At 28.1% G+C, this 21,132-nt stretch overlaps 2 protein-coding genes across 2 annotated transcripts; both read left to right on the plus strand.

Annotated features, from left to right (window-relative positions):
* Positions 1-17,028: 17,028 nt before the first annotated feature.
* Positions 17,029-18,543, plus strand: C8Q69DRAFT_518241 (putative O-methyltransferase; the record flags this gene model as incomplete). The annotated part of the gene is made up of 3 exons (XM_028633434.1): positions 17,029-17,073; positions 17,205-17,990; positions 18,098-18,543. 3 exons carry the CDS (start codon positions 17,029-17,031, stop codon positions 18,131-18,133), a joined length of 867 nt encoding a protein of 288 aa, XP_028486173.1. The 3' UTR covers positions 18,134-18,543.
* A 207-nt stretch (positions 18,544-18,750) lies between these two features.
* On the plus strand, positions 18,751-20,788 carry C8Q69DRAFT_197064 (hypothetical protein). Its single transcript, XM_028626031.1, has 4 exons — positions 18,751-18,975; positions 19,031-19,591; positions 19,647-19,781; positions 19,840-20,788. The coding sequence occupies exons 1-4, from the start codon at positions 18,823-18,825 to the stop codon at positions 20,611-20,613; spliced, it is 1,623 nt and encodes a 540-aa protein (XP_028486174.1). The 5' UTR covers positions 18,751-18,822; the 3' UTR covers positions 20,614-20,788.
* Positions 20,789-21,132: the final 344 nt, after the last annotated feature.

The following is a 21,132-nucleotide window of genomic DNA, read 5'->3' on the forward strand; positions in this document are numbered from 1 at the left end:
TAATAAAAATTTATAATAATCTTTTAAATATATTATAAATAATATATAGGCTCTTTAATTAAGTTATTATAATTTAATTATTTAACAGTATATTATAGTTAAAAGCCTTTATACTTATAATATTCTTATTAGAAGTTTAAAATATCTTTAATAACTTATTTTTTAAGGCTATTAACTTTAATAGGCAGTAATAAAGATTATCTCTATCTAGGTATAAGGTCTTTAATAATAAGGCGAAGTAAGTTAATATTAAATATAGAATAAATATATATTAAGATAAATAAGTTAAGCTAGTAAATATATAGGCTAATAACCTTAATAATATAAAATAGGCTAAGATTCTTCTAATTAAATTTCTTTTAGAGGTATTAAATATAGATATTTTAAATATTTAATTAAATAGATTATTCTATATAATAGTAGTAGGCTAAGATTTAATAATAATTAGTCTACTTTTTATAATAAGCTTAGGTAGTATAGATTTAAGTATAGATATAATTTATAATATCTTATATTTTTTTAGTAAAGGCTTTAATATCTCTAATAATAGGCTAGTTTATAAGCTAAATAAGCTTAAATCTTATATATAAATAGAACCTATAGTTAATAAAAAAAAGTAATACTTTAATAGTCTTAGAATAATAGGAGTTTAATATAAACTTAGCTAAAGATAGCTAATTAATTTAATTATCTTATAAATAGCTAATATAAGTGTGTAGATATTATTTTAAGATAATATTTATTCTCTTAATCTAATTATTAGTCTTAAGATAATAAATAGTAAATAATAAGTTTATAATATCTAAATATTAGGTTAGATATTTTTAAAAAATAATAATAAACTAAAGGCCTTAATTAAATACTATAATTTTTAATAGCCTATAAAGCTTCTATATATAGTAGATATATAATTATACTACTCTTTTAATATTATAAGTAGCTTAATAGAGGATAAAATATTTTATCTTTATAAGTTAATCTATAATAATTAATATAATATTATAATCTTAATAAGATATAAGTCTAGTAATAAAATCTATTAAGATATTTTATTAAGAGTATTTAGAGATAAAGAGCTAGTATAAGATTCTTTAATAGCCTTTATTTAAGAATATAATATAATAGTAAATATAGTAATTCTAGGTCTAATAATTTATATATTAATATATATTTAGCTAATAGTATTCTTATAAGATTAAGTTATAAAGCTTATATTTTTTAAGATATTTAAATATATACTTATTATAATATTCTTATAATAGGTAGGCTCTTAACTTATTATAATTAAGAATATATAGGCAGTCTTTATAATATAAATATCTTTTTTTTTATTAATAATTAGCTAGTATAATCTTAGAATAATAGTTAGCTTTATAATCTAAAGCTTATAGAATAAATTATATTAAGTTATTAAATAGATAAGCTATATCTAATAAGTCTTTAATACTTAGTAAATATTCTAGTTTATTAGATATAATAGGGGAACTTAACTAGTCTTACTTAATAAGCAAGGCTATTTTTTAATAGGCTAAATAGTCTCTTTAATAGACTAGATTATCTCCTTAACAGGTTAAATAATTTTAATAAACTAGTTAGGTAATAGAGTAGACTAAATAGCTTTTTTAAACTAAATAGATTAACTTTTTAAAATAAGTTAAGCAGGTATTTTTATAAGTTTAGCAAGATTTTTAACTTTTTAAGCTATTAAATTAGTAAAGTAAATATACCTTATTATTTAACTTCTAATAATAGCTTCTAATTTTAGAGATCTCTAAATCTATAGGTTAAGGTTTTCCTTCTAATATAGATCTACTGGTGCGGCTACTAGAGAGGGGCATAGAGATATAAGGGTCCTATTATATAAGCATACTTAGCTAGATATAGTCTCCTCCTTCTGCTAAATAGAGAGGCAAACTTTCTCTTTTAAATCTATCCTAGTTCTAGCGTTAAGCTACTAAAACTATTATTTTATTATTATTCTCTATTAAAATAATAATATATCTAGGATATCTAGGACTTAAGCTATTATAATTTAAAAAAATTTTTTTTATAGACTCTCTATATTAATCGGGACCCGATTAGCATACTACTAATATATTATCCCCTTATTCCCCTTATTCCCTATTAAATCCCTATTATCTCTATTATCTTTATTGAATTATTATAGTTTATTATTATTAGACTATCTCTATTAGTATTAAATTTAGTACTAGCTTATATATAAGTATTATTAGCTAGTATGCCTATATAGCTAGACTAAGATCCTACTATTAACTTAATTATTATTTTTATTATTTTTATTATTCTTATTATTTATATTATTGCCTTTAAAAATCTATTACCTTATTATAGTTATGCCAGATAATAATACTTTAAATAACCTAAAATTTCTAAACTTCTATATCTAAATAGTTAAGTTAAAATTTTAACTAGCAGTATTTAAAACTATAGATTCCGCCTATTATTATTATTTTAAACAAGATCTTATTAATTATATTAATTTTATTACAGCTAATTATATAGCTCTAGTAATAATACTATTATAACTCTAGAATCTTTTATTTTTAAGAGTCTCTTAATTACTTATAAGAGATAAACAACAATTAAATAGAATATTTATCTATTTAGCGGAGTAGAAGATAGACTATAATAGTCTCTTAAATACTGCTAAAAATCTTTAAAAGAGAATATAATTTTTATTATTACTTAAAATATTCTTTCTATAAAAGAACTTATATTCTGGTAAACCTATAGTTTTATTAGGAGGTATTATTCTATTAGGGAGATTTAGAGGATAATCTAAAGCTATATTATCCGCAAGTATAAAACTATCTAAGATATCTAATATAAATATAAACCCTAATCTTAATATTAATTTAAGCTTATAGGCCTAAGAGTAATATAATTTAGACTCTTAAGCTTAAAGGCAAATAAGTAATACTAGCAATAATAGAGGAGGCAACACTAATAATAATATAGAAGATAATACTATACTATAAATAATATAATAGATATTAGACTAGAACTAAGCTCTAATTAATTATCTATAGGACTAAGATTATAGCTAAAGCTAGAGGGCTTCTAATAGCTAAAATACCTCTAATAGGGGAATACTTAGCATAGATAGTACTATACTACTATTATTATAGAAATAAGATAATTTAGGCTATTTTTATCTAGATCTTAAGGATATTAATTATACTAGGGAAAGATTAATAGTTAATATTAAAAATTATATATACTATTATAATATCCTTATCTTTATTAATAGAATATATAATCTTACAGCAGTTAAAGGCGAACTAATAGTTTATACTTATATTTATATATTACTTTATAATATAGCCCTGTAATAATTTACAGCAGAATTAACTAACCTTAAGAAAAACTCTTTATACTACCTAACTATTAAAATAGAATAAATCTTAGCCCTTATTAAGCAGTTTTAAAAAAACCCCGCTATAATAATATAAGAGCTAAATTAGTTAATATATATAATAATAAATATAAGGAATAGATATAGCCTATAAGGATTTATTTAATCTATAATTAGGCTATATAGGGCCTCCAGCATAGAGAATACCTATAGCTAGCTTCTTATAGTATAGAATTAATTAGATCTTAATCTTAAATATAATATTTATATGCCGCAGTTAAATATTATATTAGGAGACTTTATATATAAACTAGAAAAGGCCTTTATAATATAAATAAAGCAAGCTTAAAAGCAATAGCGCTAATAGAACAGCTAAAGATAGAACTAGCTAAACTAATATTTCTTCAATATATCTTATAATAACTAGAGAAGATTTCCTAATATTCTTTTTAATAACCCTAGGAATAGATATTAGAACTCTTATAATATATAATATGCTAACTAAAATAATTAGGGTAGGCTATAGCCTAATTAGTAAATATAGTTATTTCTCTATTAGAATATTAGCTTCTAAAACTAATATTAATAATAATAGCTATAGCTATAGCAATAATAGCAATAGTTATAATAACTATAATAGTAATAGCTTTATCTACTATTTCCCTAATACCTATATTAGAACTAGACTTATTAATTTAGTTAATATTAATACTAGCAATAGAATACTATATAATAGAGGAACTTTAGCAGCATAATAGGTTATTAAAATACAACTTTAATATAGGCTTACTATAGGGATGCTAATAATTACCCTATAGAATTTAAAATAGGCAATAAGTATTATTAAGATAATATATATTACTGCAGTTTTAAAGATAGTTTTTACTAGGGCATATACTATATTAGGTAAAATAATATCTATAATAATTAACTAGAATATAATAAGCAGAAATATAATAATTAAGATTTTTAGAATTAGGGTTTTAAGGAAGTTATAAACCCTAATTATTTTAAAAATAACTTTAGGGATTATTATACTAATATTAACTTAATTAATACTAATCCTAATATCTATAAGCCTTATAAATATTGCACCTGTTATATTTCTTTTATCTTAAATAATCGCTTATATGCGCATTTTTATAAAGTAGACTTTTATTTTAACTTATTTTATATTAAACCTAGTAATACCGCCTATAAGATAGTCCTAAATATTTAAGCTTATTATATTAATATTTATTACATCTATAATAAGTTAAATAAATATATAGAAAACCCTAGAATTATTATAATCTCTAAGTAAGCTAGCTAATACCCTAAAAAGGTCTTTAGAATATAATGCTATATAATAGTTGCTATATGCTTTACTAGATTAATATAATATATTAAACTAATTCTTAATACTAGCTATAATATAATATTTATAGACCGCAAATTCCTACAATAATATTTGCCAGATATTAAGATTACTAAGCTTAACAGACTAATATATATTAAGAGTATTAGGGTAATAATTTAAGAATTAACTAAATATATAGAAATATCCTTAAATTTCCTAGCCTTAACTAAAAAAGAAATAATTATACTCTATATAGAAATAAAAGTCTATATTATTAATAGCTTATAAGCATATATACTTATTAAGAGCGATATTATTATACTATTATATATAATGCTTAATTTCTTAATATATTAATTGAGAATTAAAAATACAACTGCCCTAATCTAGGTAACTCTAAAAAAATATTATAAGGTATATTTTATCTATATTATAGCTAAGTTTATAGTTTCTTCTAAATCTATTATTAAGATACTAGTCTATATTATTAAAGAATTACTAAGAGATAGAAACTTCTTATTTAAACTATCTTATAGCAGAATACCCCTTAGCTTTTAATTATATATTGCAAATATATATTTTGCTTTTATTAATATAATTAATGCTATAATATAAGAATAGACTATCCCTAAAAAGATATATCTTAAACTGCTCTATAACCTTAATAATACTAATATATTTCTTGCTAAATTAAGCACTAATATTCTTGCAATAAAACCTATCTAAGAACTTATCTTATTATCTCCCTAAACTAGCTTAAGACTATATAAATATAGATTTCCTCAAGAAGTAACTGTATACGCAGAATATAAGGCTATATACTAATAATTTTATAATATTATTAAGCAATATAATATTTAGTATAACTGCGGTTTTATTAATATCTTAAAAGAAGAATAGATAACTATAAAAATTGCCTAAGGCTAGAAAAAGGAGGTACTGTATTATAGTAAAGTCTATTCTTTAAGATTAAAAGAACGCAAGGTTATTAATAAGGAGTTTAATAAACTCTATAAATAAGATAGAATAGAATAGGCTATTAATTATACTCCTATTAAATACCTTATATTTATTATTTAGTATAATATTGTTAAAAATAATAAGACTATAAGAAAAGCCAGGGTTATTATTAATATTTGGGGACTTAATAAGATAATAGAACCTAATATTTATCCTATTCTCCTTTAAGAGACTATTTTAGTATTTATTGCAGGTAAGCGCTATATCTTAATCTTTAATGCTACGCAATTCTTCTATTAATAGTGTATTTATCCTAATAAATAATAATATCTAAGCATTATTATATATAGAGGATAAGAGATTTTTAAGATAATTATTATAGGCTTTAAGAATGCTATAATATATATATAAAGGCAGATAAAAAATAAGCTATATAATCTCCCTTTTATAAAAGTTTATATTAATAATCTTATAGTTATATTAGATATAGAAGATAAGTATAAGCAATATCTTTATATTATCTTTAACCGGCTTAAGAAGCTTAATATTAGTATTAACCCAGAAAAGTTATATATTGCTTATTTTAGTATATACCTTCTTAGCTAATATATTAATATACTAAACTTATCCTCTATAAAGGAGAAGTTAAAAGTAATTATAGAATTATCTTTCCTAGCTAACCTAAGATAGCTTAAAATATATCTTAGACTTATTAGTTAGATAAGATAATATTGCCCTAGCTATACTATAATAGCAGAACTACTTAAGAACTGAAAAACTATACTATTATATACCTTAGTCAAGATATTATATAATAAGACAGCATATTAGTAGTTAGCTATAGGTATTCCCCTAGCTATATTATCTAATATAGAGCTCTATGCCTATAATAAGATCTAGAGGCATTTTACTATTCTCTTATTTTTAGTCTATTACTCCCTAAAGAAATAGCTCTATATTAATCTTAATATATTTATTATAAGTTTTTTAGCAGTTATATACTATCTCTATAAAGAAGATCTTAAAGATAACTAATATTTATTATATATAGTATTAAGAGTTAAAGCTAATGCAAACTACTGCTATATAGCTTATACTCTTCTTTAGTTACTGTATAAATACTACTAAAAGAAACTACTAGCCGATAAAAATAGAAATAGCTTATTTTATCTAAGTTTTATATAAACTATATTATATTATTAAGACTACTAAAGATTTATTAGTTATATTTATAGATTATAATATAATACTTACTATTACTTAATAAATAATATTAATAACTTCCTTAACAGATAAGCTAAACCTATACCTTATTAAAGTATTATAATATATATAGTACTTTAAGATTTATCTCTAATATAAGCCTAAAAAAAAAAATATTATTATAGATATATTCTTTAGATTACTATCTCTAATAATAGTATTAAAAGAAGTAAAATTAGATTATAAAGTCTTTTTTAGCTATACTTATATTAGTAAGGAGAAACTACTAGTCTATAATATAATCCTATTAAAATTATTAAACAATTTTAAGCAACTCTTAAAATAGAGATATTAGACTAACTCTTATTAGGCCTATATTCTTAACCTACTTAAGGCTAAAAAAAATAATACTATAATCTTACCTTTTATTTCATATAATAAACTCCTTTATTTAATTAGCTCTAATAGTTTTAAATAACTATATTTACCTAAATTAGCTCTCGTAAAAGTCTTTAAAATAACTTATAATAATATAGGTTATCCGAGCTATTATAAGATAATCTTTTATCTATATAGCTTTACTATTTATTAGATAATAAAATATATTAAAGTATATATTAGATATTGCTATAAATATTAGATTAACTAAATATATTAGTATCCTCCCTATAGAAGTTACTAACTAATCTTATTACCTAAAATCCCCTTCTATACTATTACCTTAGACTTTATCTTAAATTTACCCTAGATAAAGGAATATAATTAAGTGCTAACAGTAATATATAAATTTATTAAAAGGATTACTTTTATTATAGGGAAGAATATATAAACAGCTTATAATTAGGCTATAGCCCTATTTAAGCGTCTTTAAATAGGTAATTAGGGTCTGCTCTCTATTATAATATTAGACTATAATTAAAAGTTTCTTTTAAAACTATAAACTAGCCTTTTTAAAGGTTTAAATACTAAGCTATTATATTCTATAGCCTATTACCTATAAACTAATAACTAATCTAAGAGAATAAACTAAATAGTAAAAATCGCATTATAATATTATATTATAACACTTAAGATAATTATAGATTAGCTAAAGATACTCCTATATATATAAATAGTATTAAACTCTTTATTATTAACTGTTATAATAAAGTTACTATATAATCTTATATTTAAAATGCGCCTTAATAATACTATAATTCTTTATACTAGAATAATCTAAGACTTTATATACTATCTTAATATATATAAGGCACTCTAATTCGCAGTAATAGATGCTAAGAGAGTCTATAATTAATACTATAAGGCTATATACTTTACCTTTAGCAATTTAGTTTTACTACAGCTATATTATAAGTATAATATACTTAATTTAATAAAGCTTAGACCTAAATTATTAGCGCAATTTATAGGCCCGCTAAAAGTTCTTTATTAAGTTAGGTATCTAGTATATAAGCTAGAAATCCTACTATACTAGCACTATTATAATATGTTTTTAATAGTATATTTAAAGCTATATTATAATAACAATTTATTCTACTAAGAATAATCTATATATAATCTGCCCCTAGTATAGGTTAATAAAGAAGATATTAATTACTATAAGATTGAGCAGCTAGTAGATTAATGTATATACAGAGTATAAAAGAAGAATATTATTAAATACCTTATAAGATAGTTAGGTTATAGCCTAAAATTTAATATTTAATATAATATTAAGGATCTTACTAATATTATAGATTTTATCTATAATTATAATAGACTATATAATCCTATTAACCTTAAAGAATTACTATAGAGATATTATAAATATTATACCTAGAAGAATAATATTATAGGCAGCGTAATAATAACTAATATCTAAGGCTTAATAGATGGGATAAATTTGCTATAACCTATATATCTAACCGCTTTATTAATATATTTAAACTTTACTCTTATTATTATCTTTAATTCTTTTATCTTTAATAATTTATTACTCTCTTCAGTTTACTGTAATTATATTTATTCTTCCTTTATCTTATTCTCTAGTTAATCATAACTATATTTAATTCTTTTATTAATTTTTCCACTATTATTGCAATACTCTTATCTTATTCTCTACTTAATTATATTATTATTATAATAATAAAGGATAAGATTTTCGCGCAAAAGAAAGATAAGATAAATATATACCTATATATATCTTATCTAGAAGTATAGGTCGCAGCCACTAAATATATACTAGAAGATTTTAATATATTAACTATAATTATAAATAAAGATAACTGGGATTAATATATAGCAAGATAAAGGAGGTATATTATAGCTAGATTATATAAGATAATTATAGACTTCCTTAATATAATAAGGATAATCCTTAATTTAGCCAGACTTAGCCCCGCTAAAACACTTAAAATCAGCTATTTCATTAAAATAAATATAAAGGCAGAAGAAGCAATTTATATAATACTATTAAACTGCCTTACCGCTAAAAAAGCTATTATACTAGATATTTATTAGAAAGTAATTATTAAATCTGCTCTATAATTCTTAAAACTAACACCTTTACTTATATTACTAAAAAAGCTACTATAAATAAGATCTATTAGTATCTAGATAAAAGACTAGGTATAAATGCCTATCTATAAGAATCTTATTATTATTAATCCCCTCTATAATAATAATAATATTACCCCTATAATATAGGATAGTGCTAGCATATTCTTATTTATAAGAAAATGTTTTTTTTTTCTGCGCCCTAACTTAAGATTCTTCCTTATTTTAGCTATTTAATATAATACTGCCCTATTTAAATACCCTATACTAGCTAATTTGCGGCACCTCCTTCTTGTCCTAGTTAATTTACTTATTAACTCTTCCTATAGTAAAAGATAAATGCTTTATATTTAACCCTTTTTAAAAAAGGGAATAGATATATTATTATAATACTTATAAGTAAATAAGAACAGGGTTATTATTTTCTTAGAGTATATACTCTTTATACCTAAAGCAATTATTAAAAAAGTAAGAATAGACCTAATAATAGCAGCTATTATAATATACCGCGTATACTTATAAATGGCGATATTATAGTTTAAAAATAAATACACTAAATAAAAGAAAGCTAGGCAGAACTGGGAGTAAATACTATTTACTAATAATAAAGACAAATTAAACATTATATAGCTAATAGGCATAATTATAAAAATAGCTATAACTATTAAATATCCTAACGCCTTTATAAATAATAAGTAGGATAAATATACTTAGTATTAGCAACAGGAATTAAGTAAGAAGCATAAGAGATAAAATATAAAATATTATTTGCAACGCTTTATAAGATGCTATTTATAATAAAGATATCGCTTTAACTTAAAAAGGGGGACTTTAATATAGATCTACTAATACAGCTACTAAAGAGAGGCATAGAAATATAAGGGTCCTATTACATAAGCATACTTAGCTAAATATAGTCTCCTCCTTCTGCTAAATAGGAAGGCAAGCTTTCTCCCCTAAATCTATCCTAGTTCTGGCGTTAAGCTACCAAAACTATCATTTTATCGTCGTTCTCTATTACCTTCTTTAAGACTATCTAGCTTTAATATTATAATTGTTTATTCCCCTTTTTAAAGAGATTTTTTAACCTCTTAATTAAGATATTAGGCTTTATTCTTTACTTTTTAAAATAATATATAATTTAGAAGTTAAATTAAGATAAAAACTTAGATTAATAGGCCTATTACTAATTTAACAGCTTAATTAATATAAAATATTTTAGATTATAATAGTCTATAATAACTTTAATTAATAATAATATACCTTTAAGCTTAGAGTACTATTCTTTAAAGCAGTAGATAATTGCTAGTAATTCTTTATTATAAATCTTATAATTATACTTTATAGCAGAGAGTTTCTTTAAAAAAAATATAATAAAATATAGGATTTTTTTATTATTATACTAAGATATAACTCTAGCTAATATATAATTAGATAAGTTAGTTTTAACTATAATCTTATAGGTCTAGTTAAATAGCTTTAAAATTAGAGCTTAAATAAATACTTTTTTTAAGGTTTTAAAACTAGACTAATAGGCGGGTATTTAATTAAAGAAAATTCCCTTCTAGATTAAGTTTATAAGCAGTATAATTATCTTAGAAAAATTATAAATAAACTAATAATAAAAGTTACTAAACCTAATAAAGGCTTATATATTAATTATATAAATTAGGGTCTTCTATTTAATAATTATTTTTACCTTATCTAAGTTTATTTTAATATAGTCTTAGCTAATAATAATGCCTAAGAATTTAGTCTTAGAGATAATAAACTTATACTTCTAGATTTTTATATATAGGCTTACTTTATATAGCTTCTATAAAATAGTATAGATATATTAAATATATTTAAAATAGGTTATATTATATACTAAGATATTATTAAGATATATAATATAAAAGATATTAAGATAATCTTATAGAGTATTATTAATAAATTATTAAAATATTATTAATACTTCTATTAAGCTAAATAGTATTATTAATAATTTAAATAAGCTAAATTAAGTATAGAAGATAGTTAGATATTCTTATCCTTTCTTAATATAAAGATTATTAAATATAAAAATAATATTAATCTTTATAAAATACTTTATTCCTTTTAAATTATTTAGGGTTTCCTTAATTAAGAGTAAGAGATATTAATCCTTAATAGTTATTATATTTAGGGCTTAGTAATCTATATAGATCTATATTCTTCTACTAAGCTTCTTAATAAATAAAATTAGAGATATAATAAATAATAAGTTTAAGCAGATAAATCTCTTTTTTAAATTTTTTTTAATTTATTCTTTTAAGACCTTTAATTTATCTTAAAATATAATATATAAGAATTTAAAAGAAAGTAACTTTCTCTTTAGCAGCTTAATATTATAGTTATAAAAATAATATAGTAGTAGGTACTTAGCCTCCTTAGGAGAAAAGATATTAATATAATTTTTAAACTCCTTAAGCAGTAAATAAATAAAGTCTTTTTTTTAAACTTATTTAATCCTTAGAGTAATATCTAGGTCCTTTAAGATAATTATAAATATTTAAATATTTCTTTAAGCATAGGTAAAATAAGCAGCTAGAGAAATAAAGGCTATATTTCTTTTTTTTAATCCTCTAAGTCTTAAGAATAGATATTAGGGTAAAGCTTTTAAGAGAATATTATATAGGGCAGGTATTTTAGTTAGTTTTAAAGGTATATTATAATTCTTTTAATAATAATTATTATTAAAAGCAATATTATAAGCAATAAATTATAAGTATAAGTTATAGCGCTTTAATTAGAGAAGTCTTAAAATAATAAATAATATACTAATTAGATAATATAAAACTTAGTATCTTTCTTAAAATAGTCCTTAATTCTTATATCTATTTAGATATAATATATAATCTTCTTATTCTCTAGTTCTCTTTTATTAAATATATATAAGATAATTAGGCTTTTTAGGGGGATAAGCTTTAATTTTTAATTTTTAGCCTATTCTTAGTTTATAAATCTTTATCCTTTAGCTCTAGTATTAAATAGGGTATAAATTAATAAATAAATCTTCTCCTTCTTTCTTTCTAATATTATAGATAATATTATTAATTTTAATTATTATAAATATTCTTTAAGGTTAATTTTATAAATAATAGTAGTAGAGATTTAGATAATATATAATTCTTAAGCTTAGCTATAATTTATTCTAGGCTTACTCTTTTTACTAAAAATTAATTAAAGGATAAATTATATAAGTCTAGGAATTAGATTATTTAAGAAATTTAAAGATAGAGTTTATATATAGCTATAATCTAGATCTTCTAGCAGTTATTTAAATATAAGTAGTTTTTAATATAATATTTTAGAGAGCTATAATAAAAGCAGGCACTAGTTTTATAATATAATAGACTATACTCTCTCCTGCCTAAATATTTAAAAATGCTTAAATTTATTAGATTATATAGCTATATTAAGGCTAATTTACTTTTTTATATAAGGCTTCTCTAGGGCTAATTATTATATCTTATAGCTAGGGTAAGACTTAAAATAAGTAAAAAAGACTAAATATATTAAATAAGTTTTAAAATAGTAATATAAATCTTTATAATAAGAGGCTAGTTTATAATATACTAGCAGTAATAGTTCTTAAGATCTTATAAAAATTTAATAAATTAATAATATTTATAACTTAAGGGTTAATTATATAATAATATTTCTTAAAATTCTTAATTAATAGCTTACTTAAATAAGGTAAATAATATTCCTTTAAGTATTTTTTCTTTTAGTGCTAGGTGCTAGAACTTAATAAAAAAAATTTTAAATTTTTTATTAATCTAATAGAGGTTAAATAGTTTATTATATATATTATTTATATAATTAAGATTATTAAATATATACTCTAAGATATTTAAAATCTCTTAATAGTTATTAAAAATATAAGTTCTATTTTTAATATATAGTAATATTTAGATATAAAATATATCTTTTAAGCAGTTAATTATATAGGCTATATAATTCTAAAGAGTTAGGAATTAATCTTAATTAATTATTATCTTCCCTTAGATTTAAGCTATAAAATGCTAAAGATTCTTTTAATTACCTTTAAACTTATTTAAATTAAAAAGTCTCTTTAAAAATTTAAGGGCAGAGAAAAGTATAATAATAAGTATTTTAAATACTCCTATTAAAATAGCTATAGGTTTCTTAATATTAGACTTAGGTTTAAATATAAATATAAGTATATTTATAATAGGGATAGCTATATAATAAGCTTAATCTCTCTTAAGAATAGCTTAAATATATTATTATTCCTTTTTATTAAGCTATATTTTCTAATATTATTAGATAGCCTTAAAATTAATATTTTTTTATTTAAGTCTCTATTATATAGCCGCAAACTTTTACTAAAATTTTTAGAATCTTATCTTAGTCTATTTAATATATTAGCTAGCTTTATTTATAGATAACTTAGCCTTAGTAATATATTTATATATTAGGTAATAATAATTATATTATTCTAGCCTATAGTTAATAATAATATATTTAATAAACTTTCTTAGAGTAGTTAGTAAGAATAGGGGAATTAAGGTAAGTATTATTAATAATATTAACTCCTAGATAAGAGCTATATAATATTAAGATATAAGCTTAAGGAGCAGGTTAGAATAAATAGAATAAGATAGTTAATATTAGGACTAGCTATAAGATCTCTATTTAGTTAATTTAGATTAGAATAAGCTATTATAAGTAGGCTTAATAAATAAGATATAGCTTAAGAAGCTTAAATTTAAATTAAATTATATGCTAAAAATATTTTTATAAGATTATATAACTCCTTATATAATCTAGAAGAGTATAATCCTTACTCTTCTAGATTAGGTAAGCATTAGCTAGCGGGTTAGTTATTCTATTCTCTATGCTAGCACTATAATAATAATAATATTTATACTTTAAAAATAAAACCTTTAAAAAAATTATAATAAATTCTAAAAACTTAAAATTTTTTTATTTCCTTATAAATATATAATAATAATTAATATATAAAAGCTTTAAAATAAAGAGTTTATATATATTTTTACTAATTTAAAGTTAATTAAAAATTTATATTTTTAAAACTTTCTTTATTATTATTATATTATATTACTATTATTTTTTAAAGTTTTATATATTTTATATAAACTTTATAGTATAAAAAATATATACAATAAATTTTATAATAAAATATTAAAGAATAAATAAATAATATTAAGTTAAAATTTTAGAAAATTTACTAACTTTAACTACTTATAGTACTATATATATTAATAAATTTCATAAAAAAAATAGATTAATTAAAAATTGATTATTTATAATATCTATATCTTAAATTTTATTTCAAAATATTTAATTGTGGTTAAGTTATAAAGGTTTAGATTTGCTAATTTTCTATGGGGGGAAAAGCGGTCGTCAGGTGGGAACGGTCGGCAGCTGGTCAAAGACGGTACGCATGATTACTGTATGCCGCCGCCGCGTAGCGTCGACCACTTTGTGTAGAACACTGTTCCAATAATTATTATAACCCTGGACAGAATCTCCTGCGTTTACTCGGTTCACAGATGCATATAGCAGAGCGTTTCTTGATAGCTACGATAGTCATCCAACAGACCTTCAGGGTCCCATACGCTAACATATAAATTTCCTCAGTGGCACGAAATTCACTGCCTCCTCTACCTCCTTCACCCGACGACGCAGAGCAACCCCCCCCCCCCTCTCTTCACCACTATATTCTCCCCCTCTCCTTCTCCATTGCTCTGGCTTCGACCTCAAACTTCTCACCCAGGCCCTGTCCCTGGCGCACACGCTCGGAGCCCACTGCTCCTCTGCAACCCGGAGACCACCTGCTCAAACACCTTACACACATGTAAAACGCTCTAGAACCCTTCTACAGGTCGGGAGGGATCCTAGACAACTGGCGAATATCATTACATTTGCTTGAATGCTTTCTACGGTTGCACAATATGTACATAAATCTATAGCTTAGCACGTCCCTATACCCCATGGGAAGTCTCAGGGGCACAGGCTTCGCCTGCACCCCGCTGGACGTTAATAAATACAACAACAACCACCCCCACCCGCACAGTGGCCCCAACGTACGTACTGATGATTAACATCTAATGCAGCGCTGACCGTTGTCTAGGAAAGCAGCAGGCTGCCCCAATGACAACTAGCCCATATCTTATAGGTAGCTTTGGAATTGGGGTTGAGACATAGTTTCTCCTGGCTCCCCGTGAAAGAAGCCGTACGGCAAATAATATTTGTGGATTTTCTAGTTCTGTTGCATCTTCCTACAACAACTATCTCTCAACCTTTGGTCCAGATTAATATCCGTGAATGCATAACGCGATAGATGAGTCATATCTTGGTCCACAGTTTGCGGAGTAATCGCTCGATTCAGACTCGGTAATTGAGATGCAAAAGAAAGGGCAAGAGCAAGCACCGTGTATGAGACTGCTCTTATTTTTGCGACTAAATGACTTGCTAATTATTTTAGGGGGCCTAGAGAGTATTTCCCCAATTTTTTGGGCCTATAAAGGTTCAAGATAGCGCGAACATCTTAGTTTTATATGGGATTTCTTGTCGCTTAATTACTATGTGAGCGCAAATTCTAGTTATGGCACGTATATCTATCTGTCAATCGTCGGTGGCCGAAGCTCGAGAGAATTTGCCAATGTATTATTTATTTTAAGCCTACTTTTGAGGCTTTTCTACCAGAAGACAGACTTTCTAATGTGTATGTATGCCCGAAGTAATTGGCTTGATAATTCTAATTTCGGTCACAGAACTCGATCTTAAAAGCAAAGTATGGATGTTATCCAGCAAGCTTCCAATCTCCGAGAGCTTTGTACTGCTTATGAACCCCGATCACGACAAGATATTTGGATGGAACTTTTTTTACCTTCTTAATTCTCCCAATGGGACAATTGAATTCAGGAGAGGTGCCGCCAGCACATCTGTGTTCTGGATGGCGATGCTCTGCCAGATGTCAAGATTATCTGATATTTGAGATGCGCCATTCCGCATTCGGTGTGACCTTGCGAAGTCCCACCCGCTAAAACACCTCGCCGTTTTTCTAGAGCCAATCTTGGGTTTCGATGATTGAAAAGTTATCCTGCTATCCTTCTTTCAGGGTGAGCTTCCGACGCTAGACGTGTAGGTCTCCACCTATATTGAATGGCACTGAAAACCATCCATAGATTCCATACGATTCTCGTTACCTACAACGAATGTAAGAATGCATATACAGAAAGGACATCAACTCTGAAAATTGAAAAGAATGCAGCTTCTTAAATGGTTGAATATGAACTGATACGTAAATAAGTGGAGCTGGGTGAGGAGATTGATCATAATTCTCCATAGCTCTAGTCGATTAGACAATTTCATACCACCTACCGGGCTTTCACTGTCTTTCATCTTCGAGTGATAATCGTACCTTCTAGCTATATATACTGCCCAGAAAGATATATAGACAGCTAGAAACTGGAAAATCCAAATTGGAATGCGGTCACTTAAACAAATTTCTTACTTATCACCTAAGAGCTGTCTAATAGGTTTCTTCATCATAAGTATACTCAGTTTCCTCATCCGAAGATACAGTGATTGCGACACTATGGCTGCTCCAGACTCTGACTCCAAGCCCAGATACCGTTCAGATGTAAGTTATTGGTCCGAAAAGAGGAATTTATAATTCCAACATGTCTGATGTCTTCTCGAAACATGGATTACCTAGGTATTCTCAATATCTCAGGCGCTGACAGTAGTCACTGCTATCTGCTGAGATTTTAGGACGGCCGTGAGCTTGAACTACTGAAGCATATCTTCTCTCTTCCTGATCTCGAAAGACGCCTCCGCAACAATCCGGCTGCCATACTCGATGAGATTGACAAATTCTCTACGACTAACTCTCATCTTATACATGTCGGCCCTGAGAAAGGAGCGATCGTCACCTCTCTCATCGCTGACCGAAAACCTTCCGTGATGGTTGAGCTCGGCGGCTACGTTGGGTATTCTGCTATTTTGTTCGGTGATGCAGTCCGTCGTGCCGGAGGTGAAAAGTACATTAGCTTGGAATTGAATCCAGTGAATGCGGCTATTGCAAGCCTGCTTATCGACCTCGCCGGTCTGAGGGATTTCATATCAATTGTTATCGCTCCCGCACACCTATCTTTAGCCGGCTTGTTGGGAAAAGGTGTGCTGAAGGATGGAATAGATGTGCTCTTCATTGACCATTGGAAGGATCGATATCTGCCCGATACCTGGCTAGTTGAGGCTTTGGGTCTCCTGAAGCCTGGAAAATCCATCATAGTGGCTGATAATATTCTCCGCAGAGGCCCATCGGAGTTTGATTATATACCATGGGTGCAGGCCTCACCAGGAGAAAAACAGGCGATTTTGGGGGCACATACCTTCAAGACGCCTACGGGTATCGACATACGGAACATTGTCATCAAGGATGGGGTCGAAGGTGCAGAAAGTGCGGGAATAGATCTCGAGCTTGTACCTGGAAATCCAGAATTGGTCTATGAGCCAGTCACCAAGTATCACACGGGACGAGATGATGCCAAGGGAAAGGTATGTGGAACAAATTATCTTAATAATAATACCGCGCTACCGAGTCTTCTTGGTCTCTCCGAAACAATCCGATTTAGGAAATTGCTAACGAGATAAATCTACGTTAGGACCTTGGTATTCACATTCTTACCGATAACCATTAAGGGTGTAGAGCAGGACAGATCACCTGTGCGATAACTTACAAGAAAGTCCCTGTGATCAAATACACATCTTATTCCAATCGCACCCTATGCCTGCGTGTACTTACTTAACTGAGATATCTACACCATATCTGACAATGAAACAAACATAGTGTTCCAAAGAGAGAACATAGATTCCGCGAGGCATGCCCTGTTTCATCGTTGATATTTGAAGCGTCTAATAATTGTATGGTGGTTTTAGTCGTTTCATTTTGGGGCGTGAGATCTCCACTTGACCAACACTTGACTGTGGTTGAGAACTGCTTAATTGGTAGGTGTCACATTAATAATGATGACCAGCAAAACGTTCTCAAGTTTCTCAAGCTTCTTAAGTTGGAGGCGTCATAGCCGATATGCAGATACACTTTCCAATATTTGTAATGCCGATATGATTTAATTCTATAGAGTCCTGTCGAGTTCATCCCTATTTGCTGCTAGGGCGGGGTTGCGCGTCCCAAGCGTTGTGAGCACTAAGAATAAATTAAAGCGTGGGCGGATTATGTTCGATCCAATAATCTCTTTTTTTGGCGTAGACTACTTAGCTGGCGCGCTGCCAAGCCGGCCATTTCTAGAAGCAGTATGAGCTATCGATGTTCCTATCGACCGACTTCGGAATCGATGTTCATTATCATACCTTCGTTTCTTTGTCTTAAATGCCCTGTCATTGTTCTCCTCATTCACTGTCTACCAGAGGAATAAACCTATTACGAGACAGAAGTGAGACGAGCAGTGTTCCCGAGCGATACATGGTGTTCCCCGGGAGACTTAGTACTGCGTGCTACCGTTGTCGCCGGCGCAAAGTCAAGGTATGTCTCCAATTTCCCGAATAGCTTCGCTTCTTTACGATTCATTATAGTAAAGTGTGACGCGACGAGGCCATCATGTCGGCGCTGCATGATATACGGCAAAGAATGTACCGGTTACCCTTCTTCCTTCGCATTTCGCACGTACAAACCGACCGGTCAAGAAGGAGACTCTTCGCAGGGTAGTGCTCTGTTAAAATGCAAAGACAACACAATGCAACGACGCTTGGAAGGAGAAGTCGATCGAGTAGGAGGGTCAAATGGCCCTGCAAGCACAAGTTCAGTGCCTCATTCTCCTGTTCTGTGCTTGGAGTGGCAGTCCCTCTGTTACTTCTTCCATCAACACGTACTACAAGTCGCAAGGTCTCCATGTGAAGGTCACCTGGCTTTTTTTCCTGAGTTGTATCAGGAGAGAGGTGACGATCCTTGTTTGAGAAATGCGATCCTCAGCGTCTCGTATCTCACTCTGTTCAATACATCTGGAGTCCAGCAGCTTCAAGTTCACGCCCGAAAGCATTATGGCGCTGCATTAAATTCGCTGATTGCGACGCTGAATTCTAATGAACTAGCGTTGCGGGATGAGGTTGTTGCTGCATCGCTTTTCTTGAGCATGTTTACAGTAATCTTGTCCATGATCGAAGCGAAAACCAAACCTTTACTGACAAAACCCATAGGACCTTAGCGGCGAAAGGGAGAGCATACTGAATCCCCACATTCCTGGAATCTCTTCTTTAATGCAGTCTTGGGGCCGGACACAGCTGAGGAGCAAATACGGCCGCAGGTTGTTTGGATGGGCAGTGACACAAATCGTACGTTTAGCTTCATCCAGAGGGCAATGCATTCTATTGATTATTTCTCTCACTACAGCAAATGCAAGCCATGTTCAACAAACAATACCGCTACACGGCGTTGCCGGAGTCAGTCAAGACTCAATACAATCCTGACATTGTTTACCTCGCTGGAACCATCGCGGGAAAAATATCCGATTTCCACAACGCTGCAAGCGAAACACGACAAATCCTCTGCTCTGCAATACCCAGTCCAGAACCAGCGGAGAACTTATTTTGCGCGCTGTTCAAAAAGGCGCATTCTCTATTTGAAGATATCGATGTCTGGCATAAAGGGATCCCACGGCACTGGAGGTGCCAGTATGAAGCTCCTGCTGCGGAAAATAATACCCCTGCGACGCCAGAAAATGCGACACGTGACCCATGGACGAGGTGTTTCCTGGCCTCTTCCCACGCAGCTCAGATATCTTTTTACTCACATGTCATAAAGTGCTATGATGACTTCCGCTCTTTCGGTCTAACACTAGCAGATCCAATTTTTAGAAATATCCCTGTCGAGTTGTTCAACAATCTGGATGGCCGTATACGTTACTTGACTGATCTGGTGTGTTCGACAGTGACCACTGCTCTGGGAAGCATTGACAAGCATGGCTACTTTCGATTACTTCCGCACAGCAAAGTTGCAAACGGATATACGCTATTATGGCCGATGTGGGTTGTGGCAAATTGTGAGTTTTCGACAGCAGAGCAAGCTTCCCTCTGTCAGCAAGGCCTACAGTGCGTTGGTACAGCTATGGGCTGCAAGTTAGCATTGTCATTGAGCCAAACAAGTGCCTCTATAATGCCGGAATGAGTATTCGAGAAGTGCCCATCTCGTTATTCAATCTTGGGTTATATAGAGCCCCAACTAGCTGCGGACGGGCGGAAGCCTTGAAGTCAACAATTGAAGAAGGCTATGCCTAATAGTGTCGCTATCATTCCGACATCAAGGCGGAACAACTAGACAAGGGCGGCTTTGATTATAGCTCGTTTGCCTTAGTACAACTGCCGAGAGTGCATCATCTTCATACAGTCATGATCCCTCCATGTGGCATTCGCAACGAGAGAAGTTTCCCGACACTTTAGATCAAAACTTACTGCCGGTAGGAAATTGGCATGTCACACACCAGAGGATGTGACCAGCATCTGCACAGAGACGGAAACTCAACAGGTGGCGCGTGCATCACGTGTTAGTCTTTGTGGGCTCTGAGGAGCCTTACCAAAGCAGCTGTTTGTCGAGACACGTCTACTTGCCCAATATGCTGTGCATGAAGTCGGAACTACGGCTCTCGACGGATGTGTTGTGTTTCCTTGGGCCTCAATGAGAGGATCC

Source organism: Paecilomyces variotii (genome assembly GCF_004022145.1).
Source record: "Paecilomyces variotii strain CBS 101075 chromosome Unknown C8Q69scaffold_3, whole genome shotgun sequence".
Lineage (NCBI taxonomy): Eukaryota > Fungi > Ascomycota > Eurotiomycetes > Eurotiales > Thermoascaceae > Paecilomyces > Paecilomyces variotii.

Bases quoted from the DNA above. Each gene is read 5' to 3' on its own strand.
- C8Q69DRAFT_197064 (XM_028626031.1), top strand. From the start codon at position 18,823: ATGCCCTGTCATTGTTCTCCTCATTCACTGTCTACCAGAGGAATAAAC. The intron at 18,976-19,030 runs GTATGTCTCCAA...ATTATAGTAAAG, and splicing joins GTCGCCGGCGCAAAGTCAAG to TGTGACGCGACGAGGCCATC. The intron at 19,592-19,646 runs GTAATCTTGTCC...CAAAACCCATAG, and splicing joins TTTTCTTGAGCATGTTTACA to GACCTTAGCGGCGAAAGGGA.